At 33.5% G+C, this 20,543-nt stretch overlaps 1 protein-coding gene across 18 annotated transcripts in view; it reads right to left on the reverse strand.

The window, feature by feature from the left end:
- The window catches only part of KIF1A (kinesin family member 1A), a 2,189,582-nt gene that overhangs the window by 360,924 nt on the left and 1,808,115 nt on the right, over nt 1-20,543 (reverse strand). For all 18 annotated transcript variants that reach the window (XM_044071047.1, XM_044071036.1, XM_044071035.1 and 15 more), the window contains 2 exons: nt 19,169-19,235; nt 600-684 (listed from right to left, as the gene is read on the reverse strand). In XM_044071047.1, coding sequence (XP_043926982.1) covers nt 600-684; nt 19,169-19,235 — 152 coding nt within the window. The remainder of the gene's footprint in view (nt 1-599; nt 685-19,168; nt 19,236-20,543) is intronic.

Consider the following 20,543-nt stretch of genomic DNA (forward strand, 5'->3'; position numbering starts at 1 on the left):
TAAAAGTGAAGACAGAACCATTCACAGCAATGTACTTCAGCTTGGAGCTTTCAGACACTAAACACAGTCCACACCAACTTCTCCTCTAATTTTCAACAATGTCATTTTAATTTGATCAGTCTCAACCTAACATTTGCCTTTTTTTCACCCCACTGCCTCCTGTAGCTTTCAAATGTCCAAGTCCAAATATATACACAACACTGCTTCTGACAATATGGAACAAAAGGCAAAACGTAGAACATTTACTAACAATTTCATCTAAGAAGCTCACAGCATGATAATATAAAATCATTATCAGCTGTGATTACCAAACGTAGAAAAATAGAAATAACAATGAATTTTTGTTCAGCAGGAGCTTGGTTCAAAATGTATATGCTCATTCATGTAATCTTTATAACCTATGTGAAGTTGACTATGGCAGAATTATGAGAAGTGATATGTATGTACACCCAATGATTTATACCAGGAACTCCAGCAATCGTATGCACTTCTAATAATATGCAAAGATTTCTGGTTGACAACGAGTTATCAAAAAAAATTGTCTTCCACTTATTATCACTCATCGACAAGAAAGTTTTAAGAGAAAAAGTTAAACCTACCGACAACCAACTCACGGATTTCCTTCCATTGAATGTCACTTCCTGTCTCATGCACTATTGTCACAGTTATTCTTCTCTGTATCCCCTGTGAATAAAACAGCATATTAGGAAGTTAAACTTGTATTGCTATCTAGAAAATTCCAAAGTACATTCCAATGAATGCTTGGGAGTATAGGAACACCACAACTCTTAAAAGTCAAAGTGAAAATAATCTGTAAAATGCACTTACTCAGAAAACCAAAGAAATGAAATGTAGGTAAGAAAGCAGTATTAATAATTAAATCAATTATTACATGTGTACACACACACACACAAACACACACACACACACACACACACACACACACACACACACACACACACAAAAACCCCAATACAGTACGTATACATCTGGGAGGAAGGAAAGGCATGGCTGAACCCACAAGTTAAATAAAAAAATGCACATTTACAGTATTTCTTTGTTAAATTCATTTGTAAAGTCAAGATATGCCTTTGATTTCTGAAGTTCATATCATAAATGTATGCTTCTATGACTATGTAAATTTGCCATCTGTTTGTACTGCAGATTATTTCTGAGGGACAGAATGAGTGACATACCATATAGTACTTGAAATTTTAAGAAATGTGATTTCAGGCCATCCCATTTTTCTATGTTGTCACTTTCCTAAACTCCTAAGTAAAGATGATGGACTGGGTGTACAAATAAAAAACACTAATGGTGCATACTTGACTTCTAAAGATTTTTTTTCAAATCAGAAATATAACTAGTAATTCACATTTGCTGCTTACGTTTGCAAACCAACCAGTTTTAAAACTGTACATTCTGTAAGAAGGAAAAGATAAAATATACTTTATTTTTACATTATGTAAATCTTGGACTTGTTAAAGAGAATAATTAATCTGATATTCAGATATATAGAAAAAATGCATAGTTGGTTAAAAATCCCACAAGCAAATAGCAGCAGTAATCCAGTGTAGTAAAGTTAGGTACAAGCTTCAGTCTGTTGTTATTTCATGGGCACTACAACACTGGTTAGCAATTTGTAATATACCTGTCCTAAAATAAAACACTTCTTGGTGTGCTGGATGTGATGATATGAGGCAGTGCCATCTGTGCATGTGTAACATATGTGAGCATAGCTAGTTGGAGTTTTGTAAAGAATTTTACATCATGTGACTATCACACTTGGTTTGTACAGATGCTTGTGTTAAAAAGGTATTTGTAAAGTTGCTTGTGTTAAAAATGCATCAACAGTGGGTCCTGCTGCACGGAAAAGAGATACACATGCATGTCAGACAGTATTATTATAACTGATTAAATGTATATGCTTTAACAGAGATTTCTGGAAGGGAAGAGGTTACTCTCAGTCCAGCTAATTTTGAAAAATTAAATGGGTTGGTTTAGGCCATACAGATTTAATATTACAGGTCTGATTGCAGCCAGAGACAAAAATGTCTCGGAAAACCAGGACTAGAAATCTTACTGTATTATCTTTACGGGTTAACTAATTGCTACCCTGGAAGGGTAGCCATTTTTTAAATTGCTTTATAGCTTTCAGATGCTGCAACATAGCTTAGTAAAGCTCTGAGTGTGTACTGCACCAGAGTCAGGTGACCAGATGTGATGTCATTCCATAATCAGCATTGAAATGATTATTTAGATATTACTGAGAGAAATGATGGAACTCTCACAGCAGCACTTTGTTTTTTGGAACCTGATAGGAAAGATCTCACACAGATATCTCACACAACCACACACCTCATCTTGCCTTGTTATAGTAAGCAGCGCAACACACTTCATTTTGCCTTGCTGTAGTAAGCAACTTGACTAGGGAACAGTCATTCTTTAGTCAGCCAGAAAAATATAGTGGTATTAGTTAAGTATTGTTTTTCTGCATCTGTGTGAATCTATCCAACTGTGTTAATTTTTATATGTCCTGTGACTGAAACGCTGGTGTTTATTGTAACTAGATATTCAGTATTCTCATGTGTTCTATTTTGTTATTTATTATTAAATATTCCTGCACCTTTTATTGTGGCTGGTCTTTTACAGAATACTTTTAACATCTTAAGAGTATTTATGCTCATTTTAGTGACACTGTGGCCACTCCTGAAAACCTTGCTGCACTGGTCAAACTCTACCATTTGTATTAGTATTAATTTTATTCAGTACAATTTGCTACCCTTGTAAGAGCCTTAGAGTAGCTGACTAGTAGCAGCAATATTACACTATAGTCTGGGCAGAAGGGGCACAACTGTTAAATCTCTGCCAGACTTTCCCAGGTGTGTGTATGTGTGTGACAACCAAATATCCTAGTGTGTGTGTCAACTACTTGTAACAGGGACACACAACTCTAAAGTGGTCTGTGTGGAGTCTTGTTTGGTGCCTGGAGAGATAGAAAGTCCAGCCCCAGGTCTGCAGTGTGCTCTTAAGGGAGATTGTGCTTGGGGCAGACGGCTGCATTTGAAAATAGTGTGCGTCTATCTATTTCTGCTCTTAGTGGCCATCACTCACTGGTGTCAGTGGTGAGGATTGAGGCTCCGTGATTACTAGCCTGGAGTATGGACTGTCACACTGACACAGAATTTTGAGAAAATTACTTTGAGCAAGTGATAATCACATGCCATGCTAAAAACTGAAAGTGAATTATTCATTTGGCTTTGAAAAAGAAGAGTACACTTATCAATTAATCATCACATAAAGACAGTATCATGATATTTTTTATTTCAAATTTGTGAACAGTAGGTATAAAACCTGGTGAGTCTAGCACATTTAAAGTAGTTGTATTTGTATTACACAAAAGATATTTAGGAACAAGATTTAAAGCACTTTGTTGCCACAATCAGTAAATCAGGGAAGCTGGCTACAGAAAGCAAAAAATGATTGCAGATACTATATAAATGGATTATTTTAAGTCAGTTGCAAAAAATATTACATGTATTCAAAAAAATCATGACAGCAATTAGAAGACAGAAACACAAACATTAGATACATAAATGTTGCACTTATATTATGTGTGTATGTACATATGCATTTATTTATTTATTTGAATATATTTACTGGTGTAGAGTGCTGATCTAAAAGGAGTGATTTGGGGACCAGTTTAGGAGTTAACACTCAAGAAGAACAGTGTAACAAAATATCACACCTTGAACAAACAGCTTAACATTGTTTACAAATATGAATGAAAAAGTTTAACATTTAGAACAAAAGCTTAATACTAATAATATTGAATACTTAGGCCTACACATGAAGCAGAACACTGGGAATTTTTAGACTTTTACATATTAAGCAGTGTTTAATACAGTAGTGAGCTTAACATTCATAATTAAAAACAAACATAAATAATAATAATTTTGGTATGAACTCCAGATAGGTGTCAATGCTTTTAGTAATATAGATAATGATTCACAGAGTTTACACACTAATATAGAAAAGCTGTGATTACTGTGGTGGGGGCTACAGTTGAATGTCTGCATAAATGGGGTTCACAGTAACAGAACTCTAGATATGAGGCAACACCACATCTGTTTATCCTGTGAAAACCCAGATCATCACTCTAGTGAAATGGCCGGTATTGGAATTATTACCTGTAGTCTTCAAGTAATGGAAATATTTTATGGCAGGTTTGTATAAACATAATTTACCAATATAAGAGGAATGAAAAATCACTAAATCATACAGAATAAATTGGATAATCCTACTTTTAGTTCATGGTGAAAAATGCCTTTGATGTCAGTTTTTGTAATAGTTATATTATTCTATTCATTGTACTACAGTTGTACATAATGTTTGCTTCTCATTGCTTAATTTGTGTTGCTTTAATTACATTTTCTTATAAGTGAATAAGTAAAATAATAGGCTGGTTATGGTTATCCAAGGACAGTTCAGTGATGAGCAATAATACTTACATATCAAGTTACAAAGAAGAGGCTCGTGATAGCCATTGAGAATTCCATGATGAACAATAATCCTCAAATATCAAGTTATAAAGAACAGGCTGGTGATAGTTAGCCAATGAGAATTCAGTGATATAGCAATAAGCCATGGCTAGGTGTCGGTAAATCAGAATTAACCATACCCAGCCATGGGTTATTGCTATTATATAGAATGCCATTATTTAAGAAAAAAATTACTTACTTTTCTTAAATAATATCCTTGTAAAATGGCACCGTGGTCTTCTACTTTGTTTTTGTATCACATATTTTTCTTGATGAACTGCACATGCATATGGGGTTTCCATGCTTTCACAGTACATCAGTGCTTTGAAATGGAAGCAACGGGGAAAGGAAGCTCTCTATTGCTTCTTTTTTTGTTATAAAATATGAAACTGAGACACTTGGGAGGTACGAGAGAGATGGGACAAAGAAAATCAGGTACGTTTCTTTAGTTTTGAAGAATGCACCTGATTTTCCTAGTGTTTTCTCTATCCTGTCTCTCTTGTATGTCTGGATTCAAATTTTTTTTTTTGTGGTTAAGAAAAGTTAGAAAGTTATAGCATGTATTAATAGAAGAAAGTCCAGGCAACTGGACTTTTTCTATTGGTATATGCTCGATTTACAATGGGCACACTGGTTGGGCATTTTCTTATAAGTGAATAAGTAAAATGATAGGCTGGTTATGGTTATCCAAGGACAGTTCAGTGATGAGCAATAATACTTGCATATCAAGTTACAAAGAAGAGGCTCGTGATAGCCATTGAGAATTCCATGAATGTTAATGCCCAGTCATTGTATAATAAGCAATAATGCTCAAACATCAAGTTACAATGAACAGACTGGTGATAGTTACCTAATGAGAATTCAGTGATGAGCAATAATTCTCAAACATCAAGTTGCAAAGAACAGGCTGGTGATAGTAGGTCAATGAGAATTCAGTAAAGAGTCGTCATACTTTTTTATCAAGTTAGAACCAAGACACTTGGAGGGTGGCTACAAGACAGACTATACCCTGATATAGTTGTGTGGACTGGGCACTGTTATATCTGCAAAGCCATGTGGTCTAATATTTTAGTTTGTGGAATTTGAATAAGTCTGGGTTTATGCATATCTTGCCTCTAGTGTCTTCTTCAACTTAAATTGGTTGTATGTGCACAGGCAGCTGACCACAAGCATGCCACTATTTAACTTGTAGTAATACCTCTGCAGCCAGGTGCAAAACACATTTGGAATACAAAATGCCAAGAGGGCAGCATGGTCCTGTAGTAGAATCCCTGGTAGAGACTGCATTGATCACATGAGAGTGCTGGCTTCATGAGATATACAGCAGTTTTGAGTTAATATGTTACTTGCAGAAGTTTGCAGCATGCGCATGCTGATACCGACTGCATGCTGAATCCTATAGAAGGTTGCTGGGTATGCGCCAAGGTGTTAGGGCTTAACAAGAAAAAATAAACCTGCCAATGAAGGATGATGGCACAGCTCTTTGCTGCTCAGCTAACACCTGTAGTAAGAACCAATGGTCTGGAGTTCTCTAAACATCTGGGGGAATGAATGGGCTAACAGGGCAAGTGGAGCGGGAAGCTTAATGGTTATGAGGGAAGAACAAAACTGAAAGCACAAAAAAAAATTGCACTAATGTTTGAGAGTAGTCTTAAGTAAGTGGAGCCCTAAATTTGTAACCTGAAGCTTCTACCTCCTTGCCTGTTTCCTACAGACATGTGGGGCTATTTAATCATACTGAGGAACCCCAAACTCTAGCACTACTGCTTCAGTCTGCCTGCTTATTATCATTGAGATATGTTCCATTAGTTTTCCATTCCCAACTAACTGCAGGCACCATAAATTTTCCTTATATCTTGCTAACAGCATGGAGGGTAATTGAATTTTTTTAATGATTGCTTTTTTCTCTTCTAATACATGTATTTAAGTGGCACAGTGAGCACTCTTTGATATATCTTGAAGGCAGACATGCTGAGGCACTAGTATTTATTTTTATACGTCTGTTAACTGAGAACTGCAGAACACTGACACAGCACAATAACTTAGAATCATCTGAAAAGCGAATATCTAAAAAGCAGCATGACATCTACAATATAAGTAAATTTGTGCAGCCATCTATAATATAAATAAATTAGTACAGCCATCTACAAGATAAATAAATTGGTGCAATCATCTATAATATAAATAAATTTGTACAGCCATCTATACTTATTTATTTATTATTTATATATTTTACATTTGTTTACTGGGAAAGTCCGACTCGACACGTCTTTTTTCAGCAGAGGCCCAAACAGAAAAGCTCCTGATATAACAGTGCATTACAGACAAGAAACAAAGATCTATACAACTATGATAACATTTATAATGAGTTTTAGAGATGCTTAACAAAAAAAATTCTGATCAGTTAGATAAATGTACTTTATACAGTTCCATAAAGACTAAGGTCCTAACAATGAAGGACAGTCATAGCGTTTTACTTTCTTTTAATTCTAGGATAGTGCAAGCTTGAGATTTGTGATAAGAAGTAAAGTGGAAGTAAAGTAGTAGTCGAATTGGACAGGAGCATGTGGAGATGGAGAGTTAGTTATCAGCCAGGGGTTGTGCATGGGCAGATACATTTGCTAAGTAGACAGTTTTTTAGGGACGGCTTAAATATTGTTAGAGATGATGTGGAGGTAAGATTAGATGGTAGGGCATTCCAGAGTTTACCTATATAGCTTGAGTTGAGGGACTCAGCTGCTTGATTTTTGGCTATATGAGTTTGTATTTGTTTTTTGTTGGAGGATCGTAGTAGCGTAGGGTTGTAGAAGAGTTTGTAGGAAGGGTATTTTATCAGGCTCTGAGAGGATTTTGTGAGCCATAGAAAGTTGTATATAGTGTAGGAGTTGTGGAAATTCTAACCAATTGAGTTGCTTGAGTGCAAGGCAGTGACGAGTTCTAGCTGAAGAATTAGTGGAGTATCTTGCTATTTTATTGTAGCAGATTTCCAGTTTTTCCAATTCAGATTTCTTGAGGTTAGTAAGAATGGGTGCTGCATATAGTAAGGTGGAGAGCAGATGAGTTTGGGCAATGGCTATTCTGGTATTATTTGTGAAAAAGTGTTTGTTCCTATGTAAGGTACCAATTTTTTGTGTACCTCTTTAACTGTCTGAGATATGTGAATATCAAATCTGAGTTTATGGTCAATTTCAATTCCTAATAGTTTTGTGTGCTGAGAGGGAGTTATGCAGGTTTTGTTATGGGAGGCAATGTGGAAAGTATTAGGGGAGGGTGGAGTTTTGTTAGGTGAGAATACAGCTTGTTTTTTTGGGGATTTAAGATTAAGTTATCCTTAGTTAGCCAGGTCTCTATTTCCTGAAAGGCTTTCTGGGTAAGTGATTGCAGTTCTAATAGGGAGGGTGCAGAGCATATCACAGTTGAATCATCTGCACATTGGATGGGAGATGCATGAATGGTTGCAAGGTGGAGATTGTTAGTAAATGTAGAGAATAGGAGTGGGCCTAGAATGGAACCTTGGGGGACTCCGATTTCAACTGGTAATGAGTGAAAGGGTCTGTTGCCATGAAACAGCTTGGTGACACCCTGTGAGGTAATCTTTGATCCATGGAATGGTAGAATTACAAACATGGAGGTCTGAGAGGGTGCTGAGAAGGTGGGTATGGGAGACCATATCAAAAGCTTTTGACAGGTCTAAGAAGATGGAAGATGCAAAGTGATTATTACTCCTGTGGAGATTAATGATGTTAGTAAAAGACAACAGAGCAGTAGTTGTGCCATGGAATGGTCTAAAACCATGTTGGGTATTGGTTAGAAGTTTATTTAGTAGGTAGTCACTTACCTGTTTATGAATAACTCTTTCTAGAATTTTTGAGAGAGTTGATAATATTGCAATTGGTCTGTAGTTATTTAGCTCAGATGATGGGCCACCTTTATGAAGGGGAATGATATATGCAGTTTTCCAAATAGAAAGGACCTGGTGTTCAGCTATTGATCTGTTGATTAGTATAGATATAGGGTATGCTATGACATCTACTGTTAGCTTTAAGTATTTCGTGGGTAGACAGTCGGCAGCTAGTGTAGTGGGCTTTAGTTTTTTTAAGAGTTTTTTGATGGTATCAGTTGAAACTGGTTGCAGTGAGAAGGTGGGTGTTATGTTAGAAGTGAGAATGGAGGGTTTATTAGTTGATGATGTTTGATTTTTAGTTAGTTCAAGGATGGATTATGTAAAATATTTGTTAAACTGAGGGTATATTTTCTGAATTGGTGGTGGTGGGTGGGGGGTGGGTACCTGATTTCCCTGGGTTAAGGATATTATTTATTGTGGATAAAAATTTTTGTGGGTTTTTGTGATGCTTGGATTGTATTTCAGTGTAATAGTTAATTTTATCTGTATACAATAAAAACATTAGTGCAACCATTAACTGGATAAATAAATTAGTGTACCCATATATATTCCTCTGAGAACTGCAGAATTATGTGGTAGTACAACCAATTACAGCCCTATGAAAACTGCAGAATGCTTTAATGAATGTCCTGAGATATTCCTTGGTTAGATAGCTTTTGTTGAACTGAGCAGTTTGCCAGTTTTTCATTTAAAGGACAGAATCTGGAGGAAGTCAGTGACTCAATGTTCAAAATGCCCACTCGTGAAACTTGTTTAAAATAAGCTGAACTATTTGGGGGGGATCCATCAGTCTTCCATGTCTGACACTGGAGTTAACTACATTAAGTAAGGGAACACATTGAAACCCTTTTCATGGGGGTACAGGTACTCTTCTATGACAGAAAACATTAACGTTAAATACTGTGAAATGTCTGACAATTTTTTTTTTCACTAAAATGACAATCTCAGTCCTACACTCATCAGAATCAAAATGCAGGCAAATAAAAAGTATCAGCAAAAATTGTTTTTTTAATTTTTAATATCTTATGCTCCAGAATGAAAGCACAGGACATGAGTTTTCATGTTTTTATAAAATGGGAAGATGAAAAAATTCCTAACCTCTGTTTACTTAAAGAGATACTTTAAAGTTTTCCTAAGGACTTCATTGTTCAGTTCATAGAGCTTTTGGAACTTATTTTAATTAGGTTTAGCAAAAAAAAAAGTCTATATATATTTTAAAAATACATGTACATTTGTATTTGGAGTAAACATTTGATTTCTAAATCTGCTTTATTCAGTAAAACTCCTCAAATGCATTATATGTTGGATGAAAACACAGGGGAACCTGTGAATGTGTTCTGTTTTTTTTTGTAAATATTTCTATTCATTTCCAAAAACAAGAAAACATGAATGTGTGTTATTTATGACAGTGAAGTATTTACAAATTATTTAAAAAGGTTGGCTAAGACCTCTAAACAGATATCAAACATTAAAACCAAAATAAAGTATTGACAAGGGTGTCTATTGTTGGCATATAATTGACTTTCTATACAATTGTTTCCTGATTATAATCTGCTACAGTCATTACTCTCCAGTATTTCAGTTACTTTTTGCCATGCTATATATAATGATGTTGTTCTTTCAGTTCTTCCTTTAATACTGTTCATTTCCAATTGCAATACTGCTGACACCATATTCATGAATTGCTTAAAAGTTGGAGAAGCTTTGGATTTCCCGTTTGATGTAATGTTCTTCCTTGCAATGGCTAGGAGAGTCCACAAGATTACATATTTTGTTCTTGGTACACAGTCAGGTACAGGTGCATTAAACAAAATAAAAGATTTGGAAATCTGGAATTTGTCATTGAATACCATTTGCAGAAAATAATTAATTTTATCCCAATATGGTTTAATCAAATGGCATTTGTAGAACATATATTGCCAGTCTGCTTTTACTGATAAATCACATCTCCAGCAGCCAATATTTTTCTTAAACATAAGTTCCATTTTATGAGGGGTTACGTAAGATCTGTGTATGAATTGCCATGTAAAGAGTCTCCAATGTAATGAAAGTGATGTCTGCTTTGGAGAGAGAAGAATTAATTTTTTGTCTCTGTCATTTGGCACATGTCCATTAATTGATCTATAGTTCCATATTTTGTAATTATTATAGGTTTTTATTTTTTTGTTTGTTTTATAAATAGATGATAAGTATCCCTTTCCAGTAATGGGTTGATTCATTAGCAATATTATATGTTCTATAAGATTAGAAACATTCTGTCTTATTGATGGTTGCATTGTTTCTTGTTTGCTTAATATATACTGTCTTAATTCTTGTACATGTAGCCATGAACTATTTTCCATATTTAATTTCCTTTTAATTTGGTCTACTATCAGATGTTTTCCAGAGTTTACCAATTGATGCCAATATATTAATCCATTTTCTTTAAGCATGTTGACTACTTCTATATCAAATGTTATTATATTACCTTGTGTGTACACTACTGGATATAATAAAAATGACCATGCTTTAATATCAGGATTGCTATTAATAAGATTTTTGAAAATTTTTAATGTATAAGTAATGTATTTGGAACTTATATTTTTATGCTTATGTATCATCATATATTCCTTCATCAGCCATAGAAAATTGTTTGGTATGAAATTGGTATACTTATTTGTTACTACAAATCCTGATTTTAACTAGATTCTCTCATGAACAAGCTTCCATTTTGATGTATATTTTGTATTTAGCCATAATGATATTGTTTTAATAACAGATGAATGCAAATATACTTCTATGTCTGGTAAACCTATGCCACCCATATCCCAATCATCTAGATGATATTTCATAGCTATCCTTGCTTTTTTTTTGATACCATAGGAATCTTAATATTAAATCATTTAATTGTTTTAGGTGCGATTTAGCTGGTGGCAAAGAACAAGCTTGTATAACAAAGAATTTTTGGAAATATGATAATTTTAATTATATAGAGCCTTTCATCCATTGAAAAGAAGAACTTATTCCATATTTGTATTAGATTTTTAATATTATTTAAGATCTCTTTATAATTTGTTTCAATTGCAGTATCTAGATTGTTAGTTATTATAATTCCCAAGTATTTAATTGTATTAACGGTGGGCATATATTTATGGTATTTTTTATTTAGATCTTTTTTATTAGTATTTATAAGCAATACATTTGTTTTGTTCTCATTAAATTTAAGACTCAAAACGTTTTGAAAGTTTTGAATTGAGTCCCATAATGCTTTTAAAGAGCTATTATTATTCTTTAAGGTAATTAAAATATCATCAGCAAAAAGTTGAATTTTAAGCTCTAGGCTGTTGTCTAATTGTATTCCTTCAATATTTTTATCCATACGTATATTATTTGCTAAGGGTTCAATGACTAGTGCAAACAATAACGGAGAAAGTGGGCAGCCTTGTTTTGTGCCCTTTGCTACTTTAATAGATTTAGACAGACAAGATCCCAGTTTTATATAAGCCAGTGATTTTTCATATAATGACTTTATTAACAAGGTAAAGTTGTTTGAGAAGCCATCTTCTTCTAAAACTAACCATAAATAATCCCAGTTCACTGAATCAAATGTGCTATTTATGTCTAAACTAATAACATTCATTTTGCTTTTTGTGACATTTATATAATCAATTAAGGAAAGAATTATTTTGATGTTGTCATAAGTGTTCCTATTTTTTATAAAACCTGTTTGATCCTCCTCTATCAGAAATGGTAGTAATTGTTTTATTCGAGCAGCATGTATAGCCATAAAAATTTTATAATCTATATTAAGAAGTGAAATGGGTCTATATGATGAACATTCACTGGGATCTTTACTTTGTTTCAGAATTGGTGATATTAATGTGTACTTCCAAGAAGGAGGGATGTCTTTACCATTTCTAACTGATGTAAAGACATTCAATAACAACAGCAAAGCCTCATTAGATAGTAATTTAAACATTTCTGGGGTGATATTATCTATACCTGGAGCTTTCTTTAATTTCAGCTTATTTACTTGAGCTTTAAGATCTGTCATTGTTATTTGCTTATCTATTAGTTGTAGCTGCTCCTCTAATAACTTAACTTTAACATTGTTTTTAAGAAAAGCTTTCAATACTGAATATGTTTCTATTTTCTCATTTTGATTATTAAGTTTATGAAAGAATAGCCTAAATGCCTCTAATATTCCTTCTAAATGAGACACTTTCTTTTTGGTTTCTATATTATGTATTTCCTTGGTTTGATTTGTTTTAATCAACTTTTTAGTCCTATTTGCCATTCTTTGTTGGTTTTTAGGGTTCATTGAATAGTAACATAGTTTAAATTTTTCTAAATTGATCATTGTTTTTGTGGTGTAGCATCTCTGAGTATTTTTATTAGCATCTTCCAGTTCTTTTATTAAGTTGGTGTTTCCATTTTGAATATCAAGCTTTAAATTATCCACTTTTGACTGTAATTCCATTAATTCCTTATTCCACTGTTTTTATTTTTAAACCATGCCACCGCTCTTCCATATAGGTATGCCTTCAATGCATCCCATATATATATATATATATATATATATATATATATATATATATATATATATATATTTCAGATACATCTTTCGTAAGATTCATATCTAAGAATGCTTGTGTCTTTTTAATATAAAATTCCTTAAAATCTTTGAGATTTGTTATGTAGGATGGTATTCTTGTTACTGATATCCTTTTCTTGAAACACAAGTCTATTTCAAACGTTATGGTGTTATGGTTCGAAAATGATCATGAAATTGTCTTGACTTTATTTAATTTAGTGGTTAAATCTTTTGTTATGTACACTCTATCTATTCTAGAGTATGCATTATGTCGATGGGAAAAATGTGTAAAGAATAGTGAATCTGGGACAGCATACTCATTTATGTCAACTATATTAAAAGTTTCAACAAACTCAGATAACAACTTTGTTAAAGGTGATCTCTTATGTGTAGTTTTAGTATATGTGTCAGTTTCTTTTATAATGCAATTGAAATCTCCAGCTATGATTAAATTGCCTTTGGCATATTGTACAATGTCATCTAAGTGCTGTTTGGCCACTCTAACTCCTAGTCCTGATATCCAATAAATATTCACTGATGTATATACCATTTCATTGATAGATATTGTCACTAGATAAAACATTCCTGAGTTGTCATGAAATGTGTTTATGATTTTAGGCATTAAAGTAGTGTTTTTCCACAAAATTGCTACTCCTCTTCGCTTTTGACTATAGGTGGAACTTACTAGTACTGTATAATTTTTATTATTTATTTTATTTATGCCTTCCTGTGTAAGGTGTGTTTCCTGTAAAAATACTAGTTGTGCTTCACATAGCTTTAAATATCTATAAAGACTTCCCCTTTTGCAGCTATTATTTAAAGCATTTACATTAATAGATATACATTTTGCAATTGGATATATATTAGCTTTGCTTTTATTCATATTCATATACTCGTAACAATGTGTAGATGTGTGTACATGAAGAGAATGACTTGTTCTTTCTTCTTCCAATAGTATTACAACAGATTATAGACACCCAATAAAAGTACATTAGAAGATCATAACTGAAAACATTATAAGATAAACAACCACCAAACCCCTCCATGAGAAAAAACATCTCATCCTTGAATGATCAAACCATTCAAGTGATCCCTCTAGATCTGCGTTTCAGCATTCTCCCCCAGCCCCGCCATATGGTAGTTTTATAATGAAAATTATCTTATATATCTTTTAAGTATACATGTATTTATATTTACATATTACTTAAATACAGTCTTTATCTATTTTTAATATTTTATAAAACACTAAGGCAACACAACTATACCTAGATTTAATACTTACCTATTTGGCCTTGTTTAAATTGTAAAGAAAAATCTCTTATTTTAATATATCTTTTGTATAGCAATAACAGTTATGCATCTTAAAAGTAATATGCTTGCTGTTTATCTCCCTTATAGTGTGAGTGGCATTCATAGGTATCAAACTTTTGTAATAGTCTATAAAAAAATTTTAAGCATTAAATGCATCAGTTGTTGACTATACTACAACTTAATTAAATCATGAAGTGTCCGTAATAATTAATATAATATTACACTTTTATTGTCATATATCAGTAATCTTATAGTTTTCATTTAATTCAAAAAGTCATATTTTAGTGGCATAAATGTTACTAATTTGTTTTTTGTCATTGGTATTATATAGTTTAAGATTATATTTCCAGGCAGTTCCTATATATTCTTAGTGCCACTGGCACATTTCACCACTAGTATACCACATATGTCAAATAGCAACTCATAATCCTTATGATATTACAGGATTTATCTACAGTGTTATAACTGTAAGGTTGGAAAATATAACAAGCTTAGTAAACTTTAAACATGCTATAACACAATTGTTTGGTACTTATTACTGTCAACCCTTTTGCATACACGGGAAATGATAACCTTATATGACCACCGACCATTTTCCTTCTTTTTTTTCTCTTCATCCTTCTATTCTACATTTTTTAATAAATATTTATTTCTATTGTGGCTTCTTTGAATTTAGTGAGGTCATATTATAGATAATATAGAACATTCAAATCAAGAACATGCCTGATATAGAGACATATTCGCAACTCAAGTGGTCCACGCCATATATTTATAAAATTGCAGTCAGAAATATACTAATGAATAAGCAATAACCAGCAGCTTTGCAGCATCTGTGTGTCTCTAACAAGTACATACCTATAGGATATTAAAAAGAATAGATAGCAAGCTCTTCATTCATAATTAACAAATGCATATAGCCTGGTATTTACTTTCATAGACAGACATTAGACCTGTTATTTATATGCATATCATGTACCAACTGCAATATATTAGTAAGTGCCCATGCTATTCAATTCATATTTTAATACTTGTCATATTTTAAAAAACATGAGATATATAGATACTATAAAAGTGATTAATATGAGATATAGCTGACAATGGCTTTAGCATTTGTGATGATATATAATATATATTCAGTATTATAAGTAAAAGTACATTGCATGTCTATTTGTAATCTAAGGTTCAAGGCTGATCAATTTAGACATACAAGACAATCTCTTTAGCCTTGGTCATATAATGGGAGTTACTGTCTCTCTATACAACCATTAATTTTCAGTGAGGATGTTCAATATTAGTATAACTTGCCTTTAATAAAAGCATACTTATAATTCAGCAGTTCTTTTCTATGTATATATAACAATATCACAAGCAAGTCTATGAGATTTTTTTCTTGCTCATTTCTGCTTAATGACTGTGCTACTCAACCAATTTAATATTTGCAGAGTATCTTAATAATTAAACAGCAACTCCTTTTTTTACCTTTAAAAATGCCTAATAACAAATAGCTACATTCCTGAACCATAACTGTCTTACTGTCCTTAAGGTTGAGTACACTAGCTGCAATGTGTTTACAAATATGTTACATAGTTCCAGTCAAGGACTTAAATAAATTAAATTTTCATAAAATTAAGTTAAATTATAGTAATTTACTTGGGGGATGTTATCAGAAAAGATTGTAGTAAAGTCTGTATGTGTTAACTGTTCATACAGTTTCTTTCAAGTGATATACTTTTTTTTAAGTCTTGTGTGCTGTTTATGTGTACAATTCAAAATTAATAACAAATGTTACAATATAATAAAACATCATGCATGTGTTGATACCTTCTAAATTTGTTAGGTACTTCAGTGTACTTTTAGTATTTGTTAAACTGTAAAAGCACTTTGCCATCTCATAAATAGTGTGCTTGTCACTTTAAGTAGCTTAAGAGCTTAAACCACACCCATACTGCCTTGTTTCAGTGCTGACATCACTCACAGACTGTTTACTTTCGTTTTGTGCCATTCGTACATTTGTAGAGGATTTAACACACTAACTGAAGAACCACCACTCTAGGGATGGTAAAATAAGAGTTCCCAGCTCGTGGCCATGGCGGGAAGCCAAAAACAAAGTAAGTGAAGCTTTTAGAGCTTTTTAAACTGATCACAAGCTCATTAAACTGCTATTAGGTTTCAAACAAATGGCCACCAGAACCCAGCTATCCACAAGAAAAATATTGCAGGCCCTAGGGTTCATGGCCTCGTGTATACTGCTAATTCCATATGCAAGACTGCATATGAGAAAACTTCAATGGTACTTATAAAAGCCAAACAGTTGTTAGTCAAAAAGGCACTCTTAGCATCATAGAATAGATAACTACTTTTCAAGGCACTTTTTGGGCAGTTATTACTATCAGCTTTTATATATTATTATGTGAATTAAATGCAACAGTTTAGATATTTCATGCAGCTCAGTGTAAATAAAATAAAAAGAATCATGTTCATTTAAGCACACTATATTAATATGTCAGTGTAAATGCATCATATTCTATACTAGCAGTAAAAGGCAGGTAATTTATAAATTAATTATTTAAATATCGTTTAGAGCTAGAGAAATCATGACTGTAAGTAATTACACTGTAATAAAGAAAGATATGTTACCTTGCTTTCTTTAGGCTTGTTTCCTTTAGTTGTAAAATGTCCTGTTTATCCTGTATTTATATTGCTTCAAAGACTGACACATATGTAAAGCATGAATGCTTTTAAAGAACTTTTTTACCTTACAGAGCAAATAGAAAACAATGTTTGCCCTTTTCATGTGTCTCTGCGTTTCTTCTTTTTCTTGTCAGCAGTGCTCTATTCATTCTTTTCTGCATGTCTCTTTACCTCAAAGGAGCTCCAGTCCATTTCTTCCACTTTATCCAAGGTTTTATTAGCTGAAAGATAAGAGAATGCTGCTTGTAGAGTGTCAAAAGTTTTAGGACCTTCAGTAAAAAAAAAGATTTTTATTCTTGCAGGGAACAGCAGGTGCACTTTAAGTTGCCTTTTTTTTCAATTCCTTTATCAGAGGGAGACATTACTTTCTTGTAGTTATAACTACAGCAGAATAATCATTATCAAATCTGATTATGTTGTCTTTGTATTTAACTGGAGAAGTTGACCATGCTGTCTTTAAAATAAATCCCTTATCCTGTGATGAAAAAAACTTTACTATTATTGATCTTGGGTGATTTTTTGATTTGATGGTTGATGAAGGAGCTCTTAAGGATCTATGGGCTCTTTCAATTCCATAGGAAAGAGCTTCAGGCAATTTTATAACTTCTGCTAACCAGGTAGTAAGGAAAGTCACCATGTTATCTCCCTCTGTTTTCTCTGGCAGCCCATAGATATGAAGGTTATTTTGTCTGGACCTGTTCTCTAGATCCTCTATTTATTTTGTAATGAAGCATTTTGTTTTGATAAAAAATGTAGCTGAAGATCTTGTTCAGAGAGTTTGCCCTCAGTATCATTTAGGGATCTCTCTATGTCAGCTACTTGAGACTTCTGTTGCGTCATTATTTCTTGTAGTTGCTGTATTTGTTTTGTAGATCTCTCTTCAAAAGTGTCCAGTTTGGTATTAATTTTGTCAAATTTCACTGATACGTCTTGTATAGCATTTAATAAAGACTGTATCTCCTTTCTCATCATCTGGTCCTGTGTGGTATTCTTAGAAAAACTCATTTCCAGTAGATTCAGATACCGTCCTTCTTATTTTTTGACAGGAAAAATAATGATTAAAGCCAACATTTTTGCAATGTAGACTTCTAGTGATATCAGAAGTAATTCAGCAAAATAGGTTTGTTTACAATATCTAGTTTTTAAAATTTCCTGTCAGAAATATCTTTTGACTGCAGAGCTGAGAAAAGATGCTGCTAACCAGTCTACATCTTAGCCACGCCCCTTCAGCGAATGTGTTCTAAGGTCTGAGGGTTGGTACTTTTCATCCCTTATATCCGCAGTATTTTAAATTTTATTAATCAGGGACATCAGTCTTCTAACAGGACCCCTTATTGGCCTAATGAAGCCCCTGATTAAATACAAAGCTGCATTTGATGCAAATAATAAAGGATGTAAAACACCAACCCATAGCTTTTGCCAAAGCTTATTCAGAAGCTCTCCCTGCATTTTTAACACAAAATGACATCCTTAGGCCTACTTTTATTACTTAAAGCAGACATACAAATATTTGCTTCAGTTACAGGTTAAAACATTTTTTAATTATTTAGACTTTACTATTTGCCTAAAATGAAATAAAACAATTTTGATAAGCTTTAGGTACCACAAGATGTAGACAATGACATAAGTTTAAAAAAATTCTAAATAATTTGCCTAAGATTCAGTTTTGCTACTATTACAGATGCATAAAGACACAACGATAACTACTTACAGAATAATAATTGAGACTATATCTATTCTATAAGTTAAATAAGACAGCCCAATATGTGGTATACAGACAGACAACAGCATTTGATATGTGCTTAAGGGCTCTGCTGAACAAATATCTTGTGTAATATTACCTGTAGGGGGATGCATCCAGTATGAAAGTCACACCTCATTGTGTCTTTTTCTCAAATAAAACATATTTGGAAACTGACTGCTTTGGAGTACATCCACTGCTGGGTAAGAGAGCATATAAGAAACCTCATAACTGCTGTTCATAAGACCACACTGGATTCTTGCTGCCAGCTTTGGGTTGAACCCTTTCAGTCTGTATATAACATGATTTAAGTGATCCTAAAATGGCTAAAGGAAGCTTCAGAATATAAAAAACTATGCAATTTATAATGCATCCTATATTTATTGTAGGCTCATGCTGTGCTGTACCTGATGTAGGAGGAAGATTCCATGGCAAGGCATGCCACTTCTGTGGTCGACAACTGCTGGGATGTAGCTGTGAAGAGAGAGAGAAAACAAAGATAGTGCCAAGAATGTAGTAGTAGCAAAGATAAACAAGTACATTACAATTCCAAGTCCTATAAAGTTCTTCCAGATTTCATAGGCACATCGTAAGTAACGGTAATCATTCAGACAGCTGAGACTGTAAATACCAAACATTCAGTTGGTTATTAAACTCAACCTATGTATTACTGCACTGTAATGCTATATATTACCTCCTACGTAACATAGAATTTGATGTTTTTTGCAATGTTGGGGTTGGGAGGATGGCCTAACACAAGGTACAGGGTTTGAATCTCACAGGGGATAACTGGCTAGGCTTAAAATGGCTCGCAAGGGCAGTTAGCCTAGTACTAATCTATGAACCTATGAACCTATGTACAGTATTAAAGTGCTTGTAAACATTGTCTTAATGTATCAAGGTATAGTATTTTACTACATTTAAAATAAAGAGAAGCTACAATTTAGTACATTCCTATTTTTTTTTTTTTGCTCACTACCTACCCTCACAACACTAAGCCTTAAGCAAAGTCAAAATGTTTCCCATACATCATAGTGGATGAAGTATGATTCAGACAATCAGACACAGTAAAATACCAGTTTAATTATGGAATATTTTGTAATGCCAGCTACATAATGTGGATGGAGAGACCTTGGACAGTGGTCTAGAAGTCCAGGTTTGAAAACCAGTCCCAGTGACCCAATGACAGGAGAAGACTGCAGGGAAAGTAAGATGAATGACTGGTGCCTCTCCTCCCACTCTTGAGGAAGTGGGGTAAGTACCTACAGCAAAATAATTATGAGTACCCTAGTAAGAGATGATGGGGACAGGAATTTCGCTAACCTCGAGTAAGCATGATTCACACACATACCCAGCACACACATTTTTTCAGCAAGCACTTGCAGCAGTGTGTGTGCCAGGCAACTCAGTATCATCACACAATGCAATACAATATTCCCAATGCATGGAGACAGCACTAAAAGTAATTTCTATAGCTTCCTGCTTGTGGATGAATGCATTAGTACTCACTCCACTTCTCTGGTCTACTACAAACCTTAGAAATATCTACTGTTTAAGTGGTAGTGGAAAGATACTAAGAACAAAGGAAACATTGGGGCCTGAAGTCTGAGGACTGGAATATTGAATGGGGCACAAACATCTGGCAAAAAAAAAAACTAAAATGAAAGCACTATCTACCTCAAGCAGTGTTAAACAGCCTAACAAGATGAAAAGTATTTTGTCATGGTGGCATGCATCTGTATTTTGTTATTGTTTGTGGGAAAAAGGAAAGATTCAAATTTT

Source organism: Protopterus annectens, chromosome 5.part0 (assembly GCF_019279795.1).
Source record: "Protopterus annectens isolate FY-2018-M chromosome 5.part0, PAN1.0, whole genome shotgun sequence".
Taxonomy (NCBI): Eukaryota; Metazoa; Chordata; order Ceratodontiformes; family Protopteridae; genus Protopterus; species Protopterus annectens.